Source organism: Anoplopoma fimbria, chromosome 13 (genome assembly GCF_027596085.1).
Source record: "Anoplopoma fimbria isolate UVic2021 breed Golden Eagle Sablefish chromosome 13, Afim_UVic_2022, whole genome shotgun sequence".
NCBI lineage: Eukaryota > Metazoa > Chordata > Actinopteri > Perciformes > Anoplopomatidae > Anoplopoma > Anoplopoma fimbria.
Genome location: NC_072461.1, coordinates 14,299,459 through 14,320,072, shown reverse-complemented (window position 1 = coordinate 14,320,072; position 20,614 = coordinate 14,299,459). Strand labels below are relative to the sequence as shown.

Here is a 20,614-nt window from a genome sequence, read left to right as displayed (position 1 = left end):
GGCTGGCAGGTAGAGGCCAACCTACTCAGATAACAGGCTGGCGTTGCCCTCCGCTGACCATGCGGAACCACAGCCATCTGGGACAGGAGAGCGGGACAGTGATGGACTGATATAGGGCTGAATGAATGTCGGACAGATTCCTGGGCAGTGCTAATGGCTTCAGGTCGAGGGTTTCAGAGGTTGGGGGACTTCAGTATCCGTTGCATGTACATAACCGACGAAGCCGCTACAATACATTGTGCATAACGAACAACAAGTCCAGCCATATGGCCCTCTCTAGTAAGGAATGTGGCTACCAGCGCTGTGTAAAGACTCCACCACAACTGTGTCAGTGCAAATTTACTATAGATAATTATTATAGACTTAGGAGAAATTTCAAGTCTATGTAATTTTAAGGACGTATACATTTGTTGTTCTTTGTTTCACAGTAGAAAAGCAGCTTTTGCTGCCTTTAATGTCCGGTGTCACTTTCTTAAATTATGTTTCAAATCTTATATTTTGTCTACTCTTCTCGGTTAATTATTTTGTCTTAAATATGTCAGGAAAAAAATTAAAAATGCCCAACTCAATTTTCCAATTAATTTACTTCTACTACTACTTTAATTCACTAAAAACACTCTAAAACATACCATTTTCACTTTGCCAGAATAAAATATAAATACTATATGTAATGTACCACAATGTATGTGGTACATACTGTGTGTGTGTGTGTATATACAGTATGTACCACATACATTGTTGCAGATTAGATCTAGCCACCATTTATAGTTTTTTTTAATTTAATTAAATTCTTTCCTGAGAAATTGTTTGGATTTTTTTCTGGGCATTTAAGAATGCGCTGTATGCTGTCAATTCTGAAAAGGCCTCTGGAACAAAATTGTGACTTTGCACTAAATCAATAATTAAACATAATCATTGGATACATTGAGAATAAAACAAATCAATACTTACAGACACTTTACTTGACTTGTTTGTCTTCTCACTGGAGCCACAAACTTCAAATTTCGGCAAGTGGAGCAAGGCTGGGCAAAGTCTCCTGTGCTGTCCTGAGACAACTGTCAATCAGCAAACATGTCCCAAATAGGTCCAAGGAAACGTTTGTTCTTTTCAACCAAGAGTTTAAAGATATTCACTTTACTATCGTGTATGACAGAGAAAAGCATCAAATCCTCACCTTTCCGAAGCTGGAAGCAGAAAGTTATTGGAATTTGCTTTAAAACTGAATGAAATGATGAAATGAATATCGAAATAGTTGAGTAATATTTTTTTCTGTCCAAATGTATCATGATACCTGGTTTAAAATTCAATATATTGCGATATTTTTTTGAAACAAATTTGAGGAAAACTGTCACAGTATGAAGAACATACTAGCATATGCATAAAATCTGAGCAAAACAAAGTAAGAGTTTTTTTATGCAATCAGAACAGTGTGATTGCTCTTGCATTTATCACTGTAACATCAAACATCATAGAACTACTTTTTGTGCAATCTGAGTCTCTGTCTGCCACCAATCTTTGCCAACAGTGCAAACTATAAATTAAAAATCAATAGTGTTTTTGAGAATCAATACAGTATCACCAAACGTATCGATCCTTAATCGTGTCAATATGTTCTTGCCCCCTTATTGACGAACTGTTTCAGCTCTAGACCCCAAACCTACTTTTAATGTGACTGATATCTGAGACAGTACTGTAGGTAGCAGCTACTGGAGGAACAGATGCAGTACTGAGCCACTGGTGCTAAATGCCATATTGGGCATACTTAGCATGTTTCCATCCACCATGAGGGAGTCAGAGGGGACAAGAGTCGCTATGTTTTTTTTGATGGGGAGCGGACTGTGTCGGAGGTTGCAGGGGTTTTAGAGGTGAAAGGTTAAAGATGCAGCCTTTCTTTGTCAACACACAATGGGCCACAGCGGAGCAGGCTCCGGCTGTATTGGCTGCTGCTGGAAGCCTTCCCAGCCTCGGGCTATAATGGTCAATAAACTCTCATGAGGATTAGCAACAGAGACCACACACTGGAGAGCTCCATTCTTCTCTAGTGCTGGTCCATTATCAGCTAGCATTGTAGCCTCTGAGTATGGACTAAAACAAGGCCTTATCCTGATCCCACAAATGCCACTATTAAGAGCTGACCAGAGAGCAGCTGAGAGAAAATTGGCAAATGATATTTGGGAGGACTGACTGACCAGTAACCTCAGTGTGTCCTTGTACAGACATCGGCTTTCTATTGCAAGATCATTTAAATGGAATGCTGACCATTTCATGCTGTGGTGTTTTCCACATTTCCAATCATTTCCTATCACTATGAGCATTGTCTTGTGGAGAGTTGTGTGTGTGTGTGTGTGTGTGTGTGTGTGTGTGTGTGTGTGTGTGCAACACTGTATCATAACTTACATTTTGTACCTGTAATAGTAATGTTTAGACTTGTATATTAAGTCTGAGCATTCAGCTCTCTGCCTATACAGTTTGGGATGTATAAGTGTGTGCATTTATTGTCATGCCTGCATGCTTAACCTTACAAGCCATAGGACAAAAACCCATGCGCAGTAACAGACTTTAGACAGTTTACTACATGGATAGGGTTTGTACACAGAACTCTGTAAGTAAACGGAGGACTCACAGGAGAGGGAGACATTTAACTTCTGACTCATCACTTTCTGTAGAGCTGCTACTACAGTGAGTCTGCTTGCTGGCAGCTAGCTAGAAGAGCTAGAGACTCACTAATGGCTTTTAGGGTTAAAACACCCCATCAAAAATAACACTACAACCTGGAATCTATAAATGTGTACCCTGAGCACACATGAGATTAAAAGTGCACCAAAGGTGGAGTATTGCAAACTAAATGCATAAACGCGCAAAACGGACTTGGAAACCTAAATGTTCCAAGTGTAAGCCACAAGCACAGACCTAATACTACACAACAAACTTTAAACACAAAGCTTGCAGATACCAAACCTTATTTTAAGGCAGGTCTTTTTTAATCATGGAAGGTTCTGTGTTCTCACAGAGTAGCTAGTGTCGCGACAGAGCGGCATGGTCCTCTTCTCTGCTCGTTTTCCACTGCAGACAGTACCTCCACAGTGCGGGTGAATTCACAGCTGATCGCTGTAGCAACGCTTTGTGAAACTGCAGTGACATCATCTTCAGGGGTGACATCTTCAGATCATCATCATCTTTATCTCTCTGAATTCTTTCATCTGTAGCAAACAGAGGAATGTCTGCACAGTCATTTGTAAAGCAGCATGTACAGTTGCCATTTTTAAAAAGCTGTCTCTACTGACTGTAGTATGGCTATTTAAAAACAGCAGGATGGTGCAGTGACTCTTCTCTCTGACCTATCAGTCTGCAGTGTTTTAGCTCCACCCTACAGTATCTGTTTAGCTTGCTAAGAACCTCAGCTGAGGTGGCACAAAAGAAGAACGAGGCGAGTTGAGTAGAGCAGTGCCTTGCAGTGGCAATTCTGCATTATTCTTGTTCAATTGGTAAAGGCAACTTCAATCCATTGTTGAAGAGACGGATATTCTAAACTGTGATCAAATGAATGCCAATCTGTTTTTTTGTAATTTAGGTGAGCTGACCTTTGAAAGAAACTCAGACATTCATCCTTGTCTGCATGCGTGCTTTTGTGTTACACGTCAATGTAAGTGTGTGTCTGTTCAGGGGAGGGCCACTGAGGCACGTGTGTGTTGGAACAGAGCTTGTGTGTGTCGGTGTATGCTCCAGGGAGAACATATGCTGGTGTTGACTGTGGGGCACGGGTGGAGGTAGCAGGGGGTGGGGGCAGCTGGCGTGTGTCGGGTCAGGGGTCTCCAGCTGTTGATAGCAGGGTGGTACACTGATCTGACGCACCGACAGCCCACACTCTGCACCCGCCTGGATGTGAGTGATGGAGCAGGCTGGGCGCTGTGTAAGTGAGAAGTAGAGGCTGTGTCTCCAGACGCCGGCCGCACAGATGGCCAGGCTGCTGATGGAGGCGAGACGGGGAAAAAGAGGGTTTAAAACACAGCAAGAGAGTAACCAATATGAAGCAAACAGATTGTTCTGGGGTTATGCTCAGGCCCGTAGGTAGTCAGATGATATCCGGCCTTTTATTTAAAATCAAATTTGGGTCTGTCAGTGTGGTCCACTGATGCACTTCGATTCAGGTTTTACTTTACAGTTGATAAATATTCCACAGATTGCCCACAGGAAGCCTAATGGCAGAGTTTGAAAGTTACTGAGAGATGTCAGTGTTTCCACTGAACCAGCCTGAACGTGAAGAACGTCTCAAACCATTGATGAGAGTCTAAGGAGTTCGGATAGCTGTCGGACCCTGGTGGCCGAAGCTACGTTATTATTGGGCAGTCTGTGTTCCAGGGGCGCCAGCCACTTTCTAGATACTATGGGTACACATTTATTATAAGTGTGGGACAGAACGAGCCCATGTTCTGCTCAAACAAGCAGGAGAGGAAGCAAAATGTGCTGTGTGAGGTACAAAACTCAAGTTTGGAAAGTTTCAGATTAGCGGCTTAATTTGTATTCTGGATTCTAAAATCCTTTTTCCATGATTGTTCTGTAAAAAAAAAAAACCAACATGTATTGAAGCCCTGGTTCAGTATGTCTCAGAACTCTATGTCTCCGTTTTTCTCATTCATTAAACCCACTGGAACATCAGAGAAACGCAACATTAAATACATAGAACTCACAAACTCCTTCATGGGTCTAGTGTGTCTAATCTTCACGACTCTTCAGATGTGGGGAAACGCAAACAGGAATTCACAAAGAGGACTTCCTTTTAGTTCCTGGAACTTCCTGGGTTGAAAAGGGCTTTTATATATATTGCGCTTGCCCAATATAATCATACAGCTGCATTGCTTCATGATATGGTCCTGATCCAAGTTGTTACTAAGACAAATGTATGTGTTGTTTAAATAAAAAGCAAACCCCTTTCTTTTATGGTTGCACTGCTCCTCTGGGTCCACATCATGTGCATCTTAGACCTCTAAGATATGGTGTCTACAGTGTGTGTCTCTGTGAAAACATCCAACAGCTGACCTGTGTCCCTTGTTTCCAGGCTTCTACAGTGACCTTCCGCTGGAGTCTGAACAGAACGACAGCATGGGTGAGTTCACAAACACACATTCTCAGACAGGAAGTAAAGATACAGCTTAGCTGTGTTTTTAGCACAGTACACTCCAATTGACTTCACTTCTTCTTCAGAAGCAGCACTGACTGACTTTTCACTTCATTACAGTCAGACATGTGTCTCTGTTCATACTACAGTCTGGGTCAGTTTAACTTTCTGCTATTACATTAAATCATGATAGTAGCTCCATCTAGTGGTAAAGTGGAGGACTGTAATTGTATTGAGTTTATAATTCCCTGTCAGATCCACAAGAGGGGAGTATTAACTCAAAATTGATGGAGAAGCTACTTCCACAAGCATGAATCTGCTGGCTCTTAAGTGTGTGTGTGTGTGTGTGTGTGTGTGTGTGTGTGTGTGTGTGTGTGTGTGTGTGTGTGTGTGTGTGTGTGTGTGTGTGTGTGTGTGTGTGTGTGTGTGTGTGTGTGTGTGTGTGTGTGTGTGTGTGTGTGTGTGTGTGTGTGTGTGTGTGTGTGTGTGTGTGTGTGTGTGTGTGTGTGTGTGTGTGTGTGTGAAATGTTTACAAGTAGTAACATTGTTTATGTGATTATTGTTTTTCAGTTTTTTTTTTATATCTGTTCCATTGTATGAATAGCCTCAGTCTGTGTAGATGTGTGCGTGGTCAGAGATCACAACCTCCAAGTGAAGGGCTACAACATCCATGGCTCTGTCAGAAGTGCCTCTGCATCATGGTTTAAATGCAAACCTAAACTGGAGATATGACAAATATTAGACATGTGTGACTCTTGGCCCAGAGGAAACTGGGACCAAAGGGCCAGGGGTGAGCCAATGGTCCAATGTTAAGTTCCAGGTTCAGGCGAAGTTCACTTAGGACTCCCCTGGCTGCCATTGCAACGCCAGGTGGCACCGTGGGGGGGTCAGAGGTCGGACACAGTTCAGAAGATGCTGACCTCGCCGTGACTCTGTGCTGACCTGATTGTGTGCATCTCTCCTCCGGCCTGGGCTTTCTCATCGCTCCCGCTATAAACCTGCAAAAGGAGAAAGGAGGGGGGTGGCGGTGGCTGTTCGCCAAGAAGTGGAAGGAAGCCGGAGAGGAACTATTAAACCTGCACACACAGTGAATGGCTGGCATTGTTGCATGCTGCAGGAGGAGGCGTGGATTTATGAGGCTCAGCCTGATTGGGTTGTAAACTTGACGAGGTGGGCTCGCGGTTGCGGCCACTCGTTCTCTCTGCTGGCCCTATTCTGCTCCCAGGATGCCCCGGTGCATGCACTGGGCAAGGGTGATACTGGGGTCAAGGGGGGCTGAGGCAGGGCTGAGGCTTGTAAATGGCCTGACAGGGGTGGGAATTCAGAGACCCCCATTCAGTGACCAAAAAACCCAGGTCAGGGGCCAAATAGCTGAGTTAGCAACAGCTGTTTTCAACACAAGCCATGCACATGAAGTCCCAACAACAACTTAGATATCCTAAATGATAGTTTTTATTTTTTTAATTTTTTTTCCTCCTCTCTTCAACTGAATCCTTCTCTCCAAACTCAGGGCGTCCATCTCCATCTTCATGGACCTGCAGATGGTCATTTATTGGGGATGATTTGTGATTTAAAGGTTCTAAACGTATGAGAGTGCAGTGTCCATGGCAACAATGTTACTCTGTCGGATGGTGGTAAAATGCAGGAGTCCATAAAAGTCGTAGCTGATCCCTTATTCACACATCTATTTGGATCAATCATTTAATGTTCCTATTTCTCATACCTAATGTAAAGCATTGTTTGGGCCTGCAGTTTAGCTTTTTCTCTGAAGAGCTCAATCTTGAATCAATAAGTTCTATCTTTCATATTAAACCTGTCTTGTGACCTGTATGAGGACATGTTTTGGCCAGCTCATACTACTCCACCCCCCCATTAAGTCCAGCATCAATACTGACCAATGGCTGCCGAGCAGGTCGCCCCTGGGGCAAGAAGGGTTCTGTGGAGACTACCTCTGTTCCCTGGTTAATCATTACCAGCAGGGGACGGAACTTTCTCTCCTCAGCTTTGCCTCAGAGTGGTTTTACTGACTAGATCTACATGCAATTATCAGTATATGTACACAGTAGGCATGGAAATATAGGTTAAATACAAAATGTCAACCTCTGATTTCTGGTCTATTTGCATTGCATGTCTAACTGATTCGCGGATGTTGAACATGGTATCGACTTAAAAGAGGCATTAAATACACCGGGAAAGAATTTAGATAAAATAATATGTTGGGTCATTTATTGGTCATTCATCATGACACCCCCCCCCATAAATCAGCACAAGCAGCCCTTCCTCCTGCAACAGTGCACGTTCCAGGCCATAAGGGGGCAGTAGATCCATGCCGGACATACATGTTACGTATGCTCCCACGTGCCACCTGGACTCAGTGAACTCAACACCCATATGGAACTACTTGGCCGGAGCCCAGCACATGCTTTCCTTTGTCCTCACATAACCGGGCTAACTTCATATGCCTGTGTCCAAAAGTCATTTCAGATCACCAGGTTTTCATTTTCCAACATGCTACACAGCAGAGCAGTCAAACACTTGACGCCACTTCAGATCCCTCTTTGTTCCTTTGTGGTGTTTTTTTTTTTTTTTTTTTTTTTTTTTTCTCCTTTAAAGTGTGTTTCACTCAAATGAATGTATAGATAAGCAGATGAAGAGTGAAAGGCCACTAGTAGCTGTTTTCTTTCACGTGACTTTCCCCTTTCCTCTCCCATGGGTGCCTCAGCCGTTTGCTCTGGGAACATGGCGTGCTGCAGTGTTCAGGAGCCGCTGACCTCCATGCTTCTTATCATTTTAGCCTTTTAATATTTCATGATAAGCCTAGATTTGATTCACTTTTTTTTTTTTTTTTTTTTTTTTCTTTTTCTTTCTCTAACTTGATGCAACTGGCATTGGCGTTAGACTCAGGGTCAGCCTGCGGAGTGTTTCCAGGTCAGGGAGAACTGGGTCACGCTGTTCCCAGTGTCACTGCCTATAAGTTCACAGTGTGTGATGACAAAGCCCAACTCCACAGGGATAAACAAGCAGACTTCAGTGTGGCCCTAATATATGTAGCAAACATATCCATCTGCCCCGAAAGGCCTCTGTACTGCTCTACTCAAAGCTGCAGCCCCGCTAACATTTTATGAAGTCATTCACTTATTTATTTCTAGATTAATCACTTATTTAAAGTTGGTAATGTATCATAAATGCACTGTAACTAAAAGACACCTTAGGATTTCTCTCTTCATGAGCAGCACTGTCTGTGTTTGCGACGTGGAGAAAAAGAAGCAACCGGCTGCCTCTCATGGCCGCTCCGACACTTTTCCACTGTAAAACCATGCGTCTTGGGTCTGCTCTGGCTGGAAAACGTCAATGTGTTTTGAAATTTCCCAGCGTGTTCACATAACCTAACAGGGCAATTACTTCAAATGATTTCCATCTGCTGATACCTCCTCCGATACATTCTGAAATAGGGTTACGAGGATGGTAACAATCCAAGAATCGTGGGCACAGAATATTTAGGTTGATTTTGATCTGAAGTAGAATTTAGTTTGTTTCTCGGCCCCCTCTCTTTGTTCACCTTAGTAACATTTGGGTGACTGTCATGGAATTCCAATAGTCCCTGGCAGAGTTTGTTTGTTTTAGTTAAGAAAGGTCTATGCATGTAACGGAATACTATTTTGAGGTTATGGAAGCGGTCACACAATGGAAATAAGAGAAAAGTCATGGAGATGAACATCTGGGTCATGGTGAAGAGCCTGTTTTAGGCAACATGCTGAACATACCTGTGTGCTTCGACTGTCACCTGATTTTTGCCACATTCCACAGAATATTTGGTGAGAACTCCACATTTTATTGACTTAATGCTTATTATAATCAATACTTTTGTTGGATTGATACAGATAGTTAGCTTCTGACTTAACAAGATAAAACATGAAGAAGCTCTTAATAGCTGAACATGTGTCTAAGCAATGTATTTCCAATAAGAACGATGCATTCCCTGAGGCAGCTGTAGTCCCATATTGAACATACATTACATTTAGGGCTTGGTACCATCTAGGAGGTGCGTGTAGGACCGAATATCAAAAAGATCAAGAAATGACGATTGGCATTGTATGTATAGTCAGATTTGTCTTCTCCTTTGATCAGATATTTCCTGATTAAAAGGTCCTAAAATTCCATATTTAGAGCATTGTTAAATCAGAAAACTGCTATTGTCTATGTAAAGATATAGAGGAGTAATGTGTACCTGAGCAGAGGATGAAGTCTCTGTGCATGTAGTTATCAGAGCTTCTCCTTGCTATGTTCACATGGCCGACTGACCGCATGCTAACTAGTGCATAATAGTGCATGTGAGCGTGCCCAGCTGGTTAGCTCATGGCCGCCGCTCTGCCCTGCTCTCATACAGTGGTCACAGCTGACAACGCGTTCTGTCAGCACTGTTACCATTGTGCTGTAAGCGCTGTTAGGTTTATTGGCTGTGTGGGGCCGTTGAAAGGCAAAAGACATGCTCCATATAAAGCCTCTTTTTAAAAAAAAATGTATAGTATTTGCAATTGTATTCAGGCAAAGTTCATCTACAGCTGCTTGTGGTTAGACATTTAACTTTTTAGAACTATTTTTTTAGCCAAAAGGGTTTTGTAAGTCTTGACCACATTTCAGGCAGCCATTGATTTCTATTCAAACTCATGCTGTTTTGAAAATCCACCTGAATTGAGAATAGCTGGTCCACCTTAACTGAGGCCGAGCCATAGTTTTCGCTAACTTCATGGCAAACCCCTTTCACTTAAATCATCTGATGGCAAGCAAGACACAGGAACTTGGATTTTGGAGTTGTAGTATTTATTCATCAACAAAGAATCTGTACACACACTGAACTGCTGCATTCACAGCTGTAACCTTACTGTTTCAAACTGATCCTCACACACACGCTCCCTGTCTCTCCACCGGACACTCGCTAACATTACCAGCACACCCATCCTAGTGATTCCTTAAAAGAGCAGTTTGTATAAAATGTTTGTTGTAAAAACACCTTTAAAAAAAAATCATAAATCAGATACTCAGGCCCGGCGGGCGGACTTCATTCCTTATGCAGCCTGGCTATGAATCGTTTTTAAACTCGATAAACACGGAAAGTATTTGACAGCAGTTTCTGCCATTTGTCTGAAGCATTGAAATCTTCCAGGAAACATGGAGAGTCTGGACAGAAAACCCTGGTTGTGATGTGACAAAATGATTTACCAAAATTACAGTATAATCACCTATCACTAGAGGTATCTAGTCCTGCAGATAGTTCTGGTTTAATTCATCTAGATTTGGAGTTGTCAGACTTCTGCCTCCACCCTAATAAATGGAGGTGAATGGTACTCGTTTGTGATCCTCTCGGCATCGAAGAATGTCATTTAAATAACAATATTTCTTCCAGAGACAAGTGTCCTTTTTACTCTGGATAATCTCCAGCCCCTACTGTCTACCGCTGTCTGCTGAAGAAATGACATCTATAAAAAATGTTCTTTGGATCGTCAGGGAGACAGTATAAAGTATCAAGTTCTTTAATGGTGTCAGCGCCACAAATGAAATCACTTTCAATATACTGGAACGCTCCGAACCAAATGTCTCAAAACCTTGAAGAATAAAACCACAAGCACATTTCTACATAGCACTCGTGATGAGTGAGAAAATGTGTTTTTATGTCATTTGGGTGAAGTGACCCTTAATAATGAAAGTAAAACTGTAAATCTTTAAATGTTGTAATCTGAACTTCAATACTAAGAAATCCTGTATGGTGACGTCAGTACCCTGCACACAATATGCTCACCGGCCTCGGTCAGAGTCCATGAACAACTCTACTTTAATTAGTCCCATTGCTGTTGGCATGTTGTGTCAGGCCATCTGGTTACTGAGGTGTTTGAACCGCAGTCTGCATTCATTGATCAGTGAGTTATTTTCATGTAAACCCACCGACAGCAATGAATGTTTATTGCAGCCTTAAGAGTGACACCTCCTGCGTCACAGCTGATCTGGTCCTGATGAAATGTGTCCTGGAGATTCTAGCAAACTGCAGGTTGAAGTCTTGAGCCGTAGTCCACCCACGGACTGTGGTCCTCACTTTGCTCTGCATGAGGGCAGAACTGTAATACCTCACCATGTATGCTTTCCAGACGATCGTGTGTGTGGTGGTGGCCCTCAGGGTACAGTCAACGGTCGATGGTTTTGTTTAGAGCTCAAACTCACCGACAGCGTTGAATGTTCACCGTGGGCACCAGGAAGGACCGCGGGTCCACTGTCGGTTCGTTTGATTGATGGCAGCCATTTAACTTGTCACAGAAAATCAACATGTGTAACATATGAATGACAAAAATCAAGCGACCCAATTTATTCTTCACTTGTCCCTGCTGCTGCAGTTGTACTCAGACAAGTGGAAAATCCCAGTCGCCTGTCCCTCGCTGGCTGGTTCCCCTCCAAACCACGCCATTTCAAAATGTCTGCAATTCAAATAGAAACATGTAATTAGTTTTTTGTAAGCCTACTATGATGTCAGACCTCAGCTCTCAACAAATGGTTAAAACAATGGAAAATATACATTTTGTAATGCTAACTGTCACCAAGTAAGACAAGCTAGATATAGCTGAATGCTGTGAGTATCACAATCGTGTGGCTGTGGGTGTGTGTGGGTGTGTGGGTGCTTCCTTGTTTCTCTTGGCCTGTGCTGAGCGACACCATGCCAAGGCGTGTTACCACCCGTGTCGGCGTTGAGGTTCAAATAACGTTGAGTGAGGAGAGGCGGTGATGCAAAGGTTTGGGTTTCCTTAAATAGCCCGGCAGACGCGATGAACTCCAGCGTCGTCGTCACATCGTCGTCACAACCTGTGCTTCTTCACCTTCAGCCTGCAGCGAGAAGCAAAGCAAAGGGGGGGGGGGGAGGAATCAGAAATGGCAGAAGACGAGGTCAGTGGAGGGAGGCGACGTGTGATCAGAGAACGCTGCTGTGCCTCCAGTTTAAACTAGTGCACTGCAGTGGTGCGCTAGTTAGAGATTACTGTTCCCTTCACCCTGCGCTGAACCTCAGCTTCTGCTCTGGGAGTGTGCCTTCCTGTGTTCGCCTCTTTGAGGTTGGAAAATCATGCAGTCATGTTTTATTAATGCTCTCTGTCTGTCGGTGCTCTCTCTCCCCCGTTTTTGCCTGCTTCCCTCGGCACAGAAGAAAATTTGGAACACTGTATTTTGTTTGTTCTGCATCCTCTTTTCACATCGCATTGTGGCATTTCATGCTAGTTGGGCATCTGATTTGAAGAGAAACTGAAATCTGTTAGGGAGGTAGTGAGTATATGATGGAACTCATTGTGGAGAGATTTGTTGCTGTTCTGCAGAAATGGTTTTCTGGTTAGATCAGCCTGGTGGAAAATGATAGAACTGGATGTACAGATGTTCCGTGTGTTTCACAGCGCAGGCTTTATAAAAAGCAGCAGCTCTCTCCTGCTCTCTGCATAATGAATGATCACTTTGGGAAGAGAGAGGCCCAATTCTCTTTCTGCAGCTTTGACACAGTTCACTGACCTTGGAGGAGACGTCATTATTACCACAATGTGATACTTAACATTTTTATCAATTTCTGTGTTCCATGAATTACTTTCATTGTTCCCATCCAGCACTTGCACCAAAACAGAAACCCAAAAGCTTTGGGATTAATTTTGCCTTGAAAATTATTGTTGCCTTGAATCATAACCGACAAAATGTTGTACAAAAGCTTTTTGAACAAATAGATAAATAATAGGTAAAATATATTATTCGGGCAATAGCTTCTGTGTAACACAAGTTCTAGCAAGATATGAGTCCTTTATCCCCAATATGTCTCCACAGTTTCCTAACTTCTCTCTATGTTTCCACTCACAGACAAGGTGGGAATCAATTGTTTTTCAGTCCCTCTGGCTCGGGCTTCAATGGCTTCCCTCTTTGGCACTTGTACACTCTGGCTCCATGCCGGGACACACAGAGCCTTTTTCATTCTTAAATAATTCTCCCTCTGCTTTCCCCCCTTTTTTTTTTTTTTTTTTTTTTTTTTTTCATCTGACTTGACTTCCGCTCTCTCTGCTCTTGGGAGAACTTATCCATCGGTTCGAGGCGTGGCTGTGCTTTTGTATCGGGGTTCTTGATAGTACTGCTGCTGTTGTGGTCCCCAGAAGCTTTGCAGAACTGACAAACTTGCAAAAGTATTTAAAATTAGCTGGGCATGCATGAGACAGGGCCAGAGTGAAGAGTGCAACAGTGTGACTGAACCAGTATGAACCCTGCATCGTCAGCACATTCCAGGGGTTGGACAATGAGAAGCACACAGTGTACTCTCTGTCGTGTTGCTTGCATAGCTGGCTGGTCTGCAGCCAGGACTCCGCCGCCTGAAACAAGGCCAATAACGCACACATGCAAAGTTCAGCAAAATGAGCTCAAATTCTTCAAGTCAGTGTATCATACATGTCAGTTATGTTAGGACTGCATGGATTTGCCACAGCGTTTAACCTGTGTCTTGTGTTAAAGATGAATTTAAGGTCCGGGATAAGATTAGACGTGTCTAAAAAGTACATCGTCATATGCAGAGTTGTCAATGTAGACGTGCTCCATGTGGGAATCTATTCTCAGACTAGAACCCCGGCGGAGTTCTAGTCTGGAGGGAAGGGAGGCACGGGAGAACCAGGACCAGGACTGTCTGACCCTGCTGCACTAAAATGAGAGGTGTTCTAAAGGAGTCACTTCCACTATCGTCTACCGGGACCGCCAACATCGACACCAAATCAAAGTTCCTCCTAGTAGCTTTAAGCTTCTTTGTAAAATCTGAAAAATCTTCAGGGACTGAAAATGCTTAGTCAAGAACTGATCCTATACTCCCTGGATTGGAAGATGAATATATCGGGATATCCAAAGCCCCTCAGCCTCCACAACCTGACCATCCACCTGTTACAGAATAACACCACCTACTGGTTTCTTCCATGGGCCATCCACTTCCATAGGAACATTTCTCTCTTCGCAGAATCTCCCAGGCTATGGTGAGATGGGCACAAATCACATTCAGATGAGGTAATAAATTGCATCCCACCATTAGAAAACAGTCTAATCCTCTGAGGCATTTATCTGTAGTCACTGTTAACCCAACAGTCTCAGCTGGGCTCAGATGACTGTTCAAAAATACTCTGAGAGCATTTGCTGGCAGCCTCTCAGCCAAACACTTTCCCATCCCATCATGCCTCTTGACAATTCTTATTCTACAATCCACTGGCACTGCGAGACATCTCCTAATGGAAGTGCACGAGGAGAGTAAATGGCTGAAATTACTCCCGCCATGAGTGAAATATGCCTTCATAGAGGTGTCAGTCATAAAGGCTTTAAGTCAGATTGACATTTTAATATCTGCTGGTTTGAAGAAGTCCATAATGAGATTTAGCAGTGCACTGGTTGGTGTCACATATCTGTATGTCAATGAGGGGGGGTTAAGCGGTTAAGCGATGTGTGACCATTGATAAGCCCTACTGGCTGAACCTGGGACAGGCAGCAGTGTCCAGGCCGGCTCCATCAGGCAGAGCGCCAAGCCTTTCCAGAAACCCCCCCGCCTCCACGTGCCACGGATCATCCTGCCAAGGCTCCAGGGGTTTTCATTCACAACCTTAACTGTTGTGGAGCCAGCTCGTATCTCTGCTGCCAGCTACTTTCCCAGCATTAACCCGTGACTCTGTTTTCTCTTACACACCGCCCTCACTGCTGCTGACCCCCGCCTGCTCCTCCTCAGTTCCTCCTTGCAGCAGCTAGTACCGTCACCCTTCCAGCGCTGATTGAAGTGCCTGTCTGTCTGTGTCTGCCTGCCTGCCTGCCTGCCTGCCTGCCCTGTCTTTCTCTGCGTCTCTGTCTTTGCTCTCTCTGCGGTACACCTTTTTTTGAACCCGGCGTTGATGCACTTGATCACCTCAGTCTTGGCTCTAGCTGACTTATCCACTCCCGCAGCATGCCTGAGAGAACCGCACTGTATGTCGCACTCCTCTTCTCCAAAGCTTTGTCGGCTCATTTCAGTCATGAGCGAGGAGGCTGATGAATATGTATCCCGGGCTTTTTTCGCGGCAGTTTTGAGGAATCTCTAACAAAGCGGGATCAGAGAGCCCTTTGTGGTTGTCTTCTGGATTTAACCATGACATTTCTCTGGAGCCTGCTGGCACTTTTTTATCTTCCACAGACTTATCCCCAGGTCAGACTCGCGGCTCCCTTTTTGAAATCTGCCACTGTCAAAGCCCGCACCTAACCATCATATTTTGTTGTTCAGGAACATATAGTCCGTTTGAATCTGTGGGCCTTAATTGAGTCGTTAAAGCACATCAGAAATATGATGCCATACCCAAACAAAAGGTTATACAAAGCTCACTTACGGCACATAATCCATTTTTTAATCCGTCGTGTCGACGCAGTGCAGTGGAGGGTTCGTCGGCAAGCGAGGCGATCAGTGTTTTCCTCGTCTGCCCGCCGCTCGAACTCACTGCACCCCGCAATGCAGAAATAAACAGCAGGGAGCAGAGAACCGGGCCATCGCCGTGATCATTGTCATCTTAAAACACCCTCCCCATCCACAAAGCAGGGAAGCCTCACAGTGCCAGATTTAGAAATGGCACAGAGCTGTGTATCAGAGGAGTGAAAATCACAGGCGGCAATACTGATTCCACATTTCAGTTATCAGTGGGAGCCAGCAGGGTGAGCCCGCATGGGAATGACCTGGATACTGATCGGCCTTAATTGTGCCTAGATGCTGCCTGAGCCACCCTATGGCCAGACAGACCTCCATCTAAAGCGAGTTAGCCGAAAGAAAAGCAATACCAGTAAAAACATTTCGGGTGCACCCTGAAAAAATATCATTCAACAGCCACCAATGCAGTGACATACAAATGTAAGACGATCACAGATGCGCAAAGTGTAATGTAAATGACATACTGCCTTGATTTTAACCATTGCACATCCTTCTGCAAGCCGCGGTTCAAATCGGAGCCCCTATTACTGCCACTTTTAGCGCCTTACTATGCCTTCTAGACACCTCATGGTCATCATCATGTCTGTTTTTTATACGCCGCCATATAATTTCCATCCAGCCATATTACTAGTTTTTTGTTGTGTTTGTGACAAACGATACAAAGCGTTGCATCCCAGTAGGGGGAGCGTGTCGCCGCGTTGCACCAGCAGGGACACTGTGTCCTTAATGCGCTGTGCAGCGCTCTGTGCTCTGCTGACCTAATCAGCTCCGCCTAAGCCAAAGTTAAGCTCATCTTTTTGTCCTACTGTGAAAAACAGGCAACCGTTCCCTCTACTGTGGATCAAACACACGGTTTTCATGTATGATATTTTTAGAGATGCATAAATGCACGACTGCCTGTGGTGGATGAACACTGCGGAATAAGTCGTGGACGCCTGAGTCGAACACTGCGGCGGTTGGAACTGGCTGATCCTCTGCATAGTTTGAGGACTGTGAAGCAGAGTTGTTGAGGCCAGTGCTTTGGAGAGTTGCTCAGAGACTTAACCCTCCTCCCCGGCACCTTCCTCCTCGCTAGCAGAGGAAAATCTCTGCTGAATTCATGTCTCCTTTCAGATTTCCAAGAGGCGTTAAACCTTTCTGGATTAAAGAAGGTAATCTGACAGGCAGAAGATTGTATTAGCCGGAGTGTTGGCAGAGCTTTTAATTTCTCCTCTCTTTTCATTTCCCCCTCTCAGCCTGCCTCTCCTGCTGACCTGCTAGATGGTATTATTGTGTTCCTTTTGAATTACAGCAAAAACATCCACATCTTCACTACTATTCACTCTCTTTCTCTCCTCTCACATGCTCTCTATCCATATCTCTCCTCACCCGCTCTCTCCTACCTCTCTCTCCGGCTCTTCCAGCAGTGACAGCATACTTGTGTGAACCCATGATTTATCATTTGCTAATCCGTGATGATTATGGAGCTTTCCACACGGCCCTTATCTGTTGCTGAGCCCGCTTTTCACTCCGTAGCTGCCAATTATCTCTCAGGCAGCCGGCAAACAGACCTGTCTCTGTCAGCCAGCTGCAGAAGCGCCACGAGGCCTCTTACTTTTTCTATGCCTGGGAATGCATCCACAGACGCACCAATGACGGGCTGCCTGGGTACATGTATTTTGGGTCTAAGTGCTTGTTGAAATGTCAGATCAAATCAAATGGGAGATCAAATTTATTCTTGCGTTTTGTAAGTTCCGCACTCGGCATCACCTGCAGAGTGTCGGAACACGTGTGGTGGTGTAAGAAGAATCTGATTGACAAACTGCAGCTGGTCACGTCGTTACTTCACTCAGAGGGACAAAAATGACAAGTAACGTATATGAAAACACTGTGTGAGTCATTGTTGGGACGAATGCTTCTGACAAATGTTGAAGCTGTTGATGTGAATACCTGTCCTGACCTTAATGAGGAGGCTGTTATCATGCTGCTTTTGGTTAAAATAAATCTCCCAAGTAGCTGTCATGTTCATACTATTTGACTTGACATCCTGAAGCTTAGATTATAAGTATATTAGCATCAAGGTCAACATTCTGCTAGCATGCCAAATCTACACACACACACACACACACCCCCCCCCCCACACCACACACACACACACACACAGTTCGGATGGAGAGCCGTGACGGCGATGCCTCGTTGTGACTCATCCATTGCTTCCTGTAGCCGAGCGCTGGGACGGCCAAGGATGGAGTATGACAGCACGAGGTTACGGCGAGCAAGACCTCGCCCGCGGGGAGGGTGCGCGGATCACGGCGCGATCAGCTGATGTGCCGTCCAATTGTCAGTGTAATGGGAAGTGACGTGTACATCACAGCAATGTGGGTCAGAGCGCCAGATGACCAGCCCGCGGCCCGTATCTGCTCCGCCTGTCTAATCTGCTGTAGCTCGACCAGACGAGACTCTCTAATCGACCCTGATATTCACTGAACACACATTACCATCTCTCCTCACGCTCAGGAACGCAAACACACACGCAGCACAAAAGGAGTTCTCTGAGACATTTAAGAGGTTTAAATGGAGTGGGTGTCGGTACGAAGACTTAGAATCAGTATTTGATTGTGAAGAAAGTATGAAACACGAAGAGTAGCACATTGGCTCCCTTCCTCTTGCTGCTTGATTCAAATGTATATGAAAGCCCCAGCAGATATCATGCTGTGAAAGTTCTTTTTTTTCTTCTACTTTTCTTCTGCAAATCACACTTCATTGAAAGCGTAAGAAACACAGATTTTTCTGTTTATCTCCCCATCTCTGCTCCTCTACCTTTGATGTAATGCCCAGCATATTTACAATGTTTTCTACGCCCTCGTGGTTTTTGAAATATTCATACAGAAGGCTAAATCTAAATGGCTAGGTCTGTGGTTTCCCTGCAGTGTGATATTGATTGAGCTGAGGCAAGGGGTCGGATGGATGCATAGCTTAATAGGATCCCCATGACATGGTCAGGGGCTGAGGAAGCAGGCTGGAGAGGCGGGGGGGGGAATTGCAAAGTTTTGCGAGTGTTTGCTTAGCACCTGCGTATGGACTTAACAACTCCATCGTAGCCAGAGGGAAGTGACACATGGGGGCCTTGAAGTGTTTTGACATTTTGTGCTCAAACAGGTTTTTTACGGCCGGGGGAAGAGGCCCGGAGGAGTTCAGCCTGTGCGAATCTGCCTCTGCCTCATCAAAGGCAGTAATTTCCTGTTCATTTCAGGCCCCATCCCCCAACCCAGAGCTCTTGTCTGCTAATCCCACCCCTGCAAACTGCCCCACTCCCCCAACCCCCACTCTGGGCCCCCCTGCTGGTGTCCCGCCCGCCTGCGCTTCAGCTAGCTGCACTCCAGGCCCGGGACTGGAAGGCTATACGCTTTGTGTCAGCAGGCTTGTGGCTGAGCACTAACAAATCCTCATTGTCCCGCGCGGGAGTGGTGACAGAGGAGGAGGAGGAGGAGGAGGGGGGTTGGGGGGGGGGGGCATCGCTGTCTGGTTTCTATTCAAATCCAGGTACACACAGGCCTGGGAGGGAGCAAGGGGTGCAGAGGGGCTTATAGAGCTCCAAGCCTGGGATCAAAGTCCATCCAGACCTCGGCTCAGTACGGGCCGAGCTACGGGGTCACAGGAGCCACTTACACAACTGCTGCCTCCTCTGAACCCAGACCATACTAGCTGATCAACAAGTGACACTGGACCTCGCAAAACCGTCAAGGTTTCCAACATGCTGCGTAAACATTATAGGGGACGGGGGGAAAAAAATGTAAGCGGTCAAGTTCACCTCCACAGAGTCCAAGTGTTATCATTTAATCAACAAAGGACTGTGGCTACCTGTAGTCCTTAAGCAATCGGTTAAGACCTGTGCTGTCACTCATTTTGTAATAACAAAAATTTTTTCTCATCTGGAGACGTAACACTTGTATTAAAGGCTGAATGCCGGCTGGATACATAATGTTTCAGCGATGGCTTCAAACAAAGGCTCTGTGATTGGGGTTATGGAGTGTATGACTTCAGTTGCCAGCCATGGCCGGTGATGAGGGCTGAGATGTGTATCTGGTTAACAAGACTCTACATGTACAGGCATCTCATAGAATGAGTTGTACTCTGCTTTCAGTCGGAGAGCCTCAGAGGCTTTTTAAATGAATGTTTTCCCGACCGCCTCCAGGACTGTTTCTGATTGGTTTTAATCTGAATGTGTTACCTTAAGTGGCGTCACTTGTTTTCAGTTCCTCTTTCAGTTGCATGTTACTTTGTCATCACTCAATTATCAATCCAGACTTGTGTGTGTGTGTGTGTGTGTGTGTGTTTGTCCCGATGTTAAGCCTTTGTGTTGTCTGTGAATGTGTTTTCCTGACACCAGCAGCAGCCATGGTGTACATCTGTGATGTTTTTCTTGGTTGTTGCTATTCCTTCACGCACTCAGCTTTTGCGGTGGATTAAGAGCTTTGGACAAAGGCAGACCGGGACAAAAAAATATAGGGGCGGCGAGTATTTCCTGTCACTAAATGCATTCCAAACCCAGCGACCCCCACGCAAGCCGGCGGGGGAAAACCAACGAAAAAGGGAACAGAAAAAAACAACCCCTGTGAAAATTACAGTCTCTCCTATTCTTCCTCTTTAAGCGCTGTCTATATTTAACCACCTCCTACATCTCCACTTCCTTTGCTGCATTTCCCTCCCTTCACCTTAGTATTTTTTGTTGTTGACTCTTGCGAGTCATTGACCGCAGCTTTATGGATTTGGATTTGTAACCGTTGCTGCTTTAAGAAAAAGTCACCGGACGAATTTTGAAGCAAACCGGGGCTGAAAGATTTTCACAATGATGAAAGTATAATTTTACTCAGCACATTCAACGGATTCCTCAAGTTGGGATTTTGCCCTGCGAAGCACGGCGGGCTTTCTCAAAGTGGGGAAGGGTGAGGTGCAAGGTGAGCCCTTTGAGAGGCTGTGGGGAAGTGAAGCATGGTCACCCCTAACCCCAACCGCAACCCTTACCCTCACGCTAAAGGCGGGGT

The 20,614-nt window shown here is 44.9% G+C and overlaps 1 protein-coding gene across 1 annotated transcript in view; it reads left to right on the top strand.

Annotated features, from left to right (window-relative positions):
• Positions 1-20,614, top strand: part of nr6a1a (nuclear receptor subfamily 6, group A, member 1a) — an 81,193-nt gene that overhangs the window by 13,164 nt on the left and 47,415 nt on the right. The window contains exon 3 of the mRNA XM_054611481.1: positions 5,057-5,104. Within this exon, the coding sequence (XP_054467456.1) occupies positions 5,057-5,104 (48 nt within the window). The remainder of the gene's footprint in view (positions 1-5,056; positions 5,105-20,614) is intronic.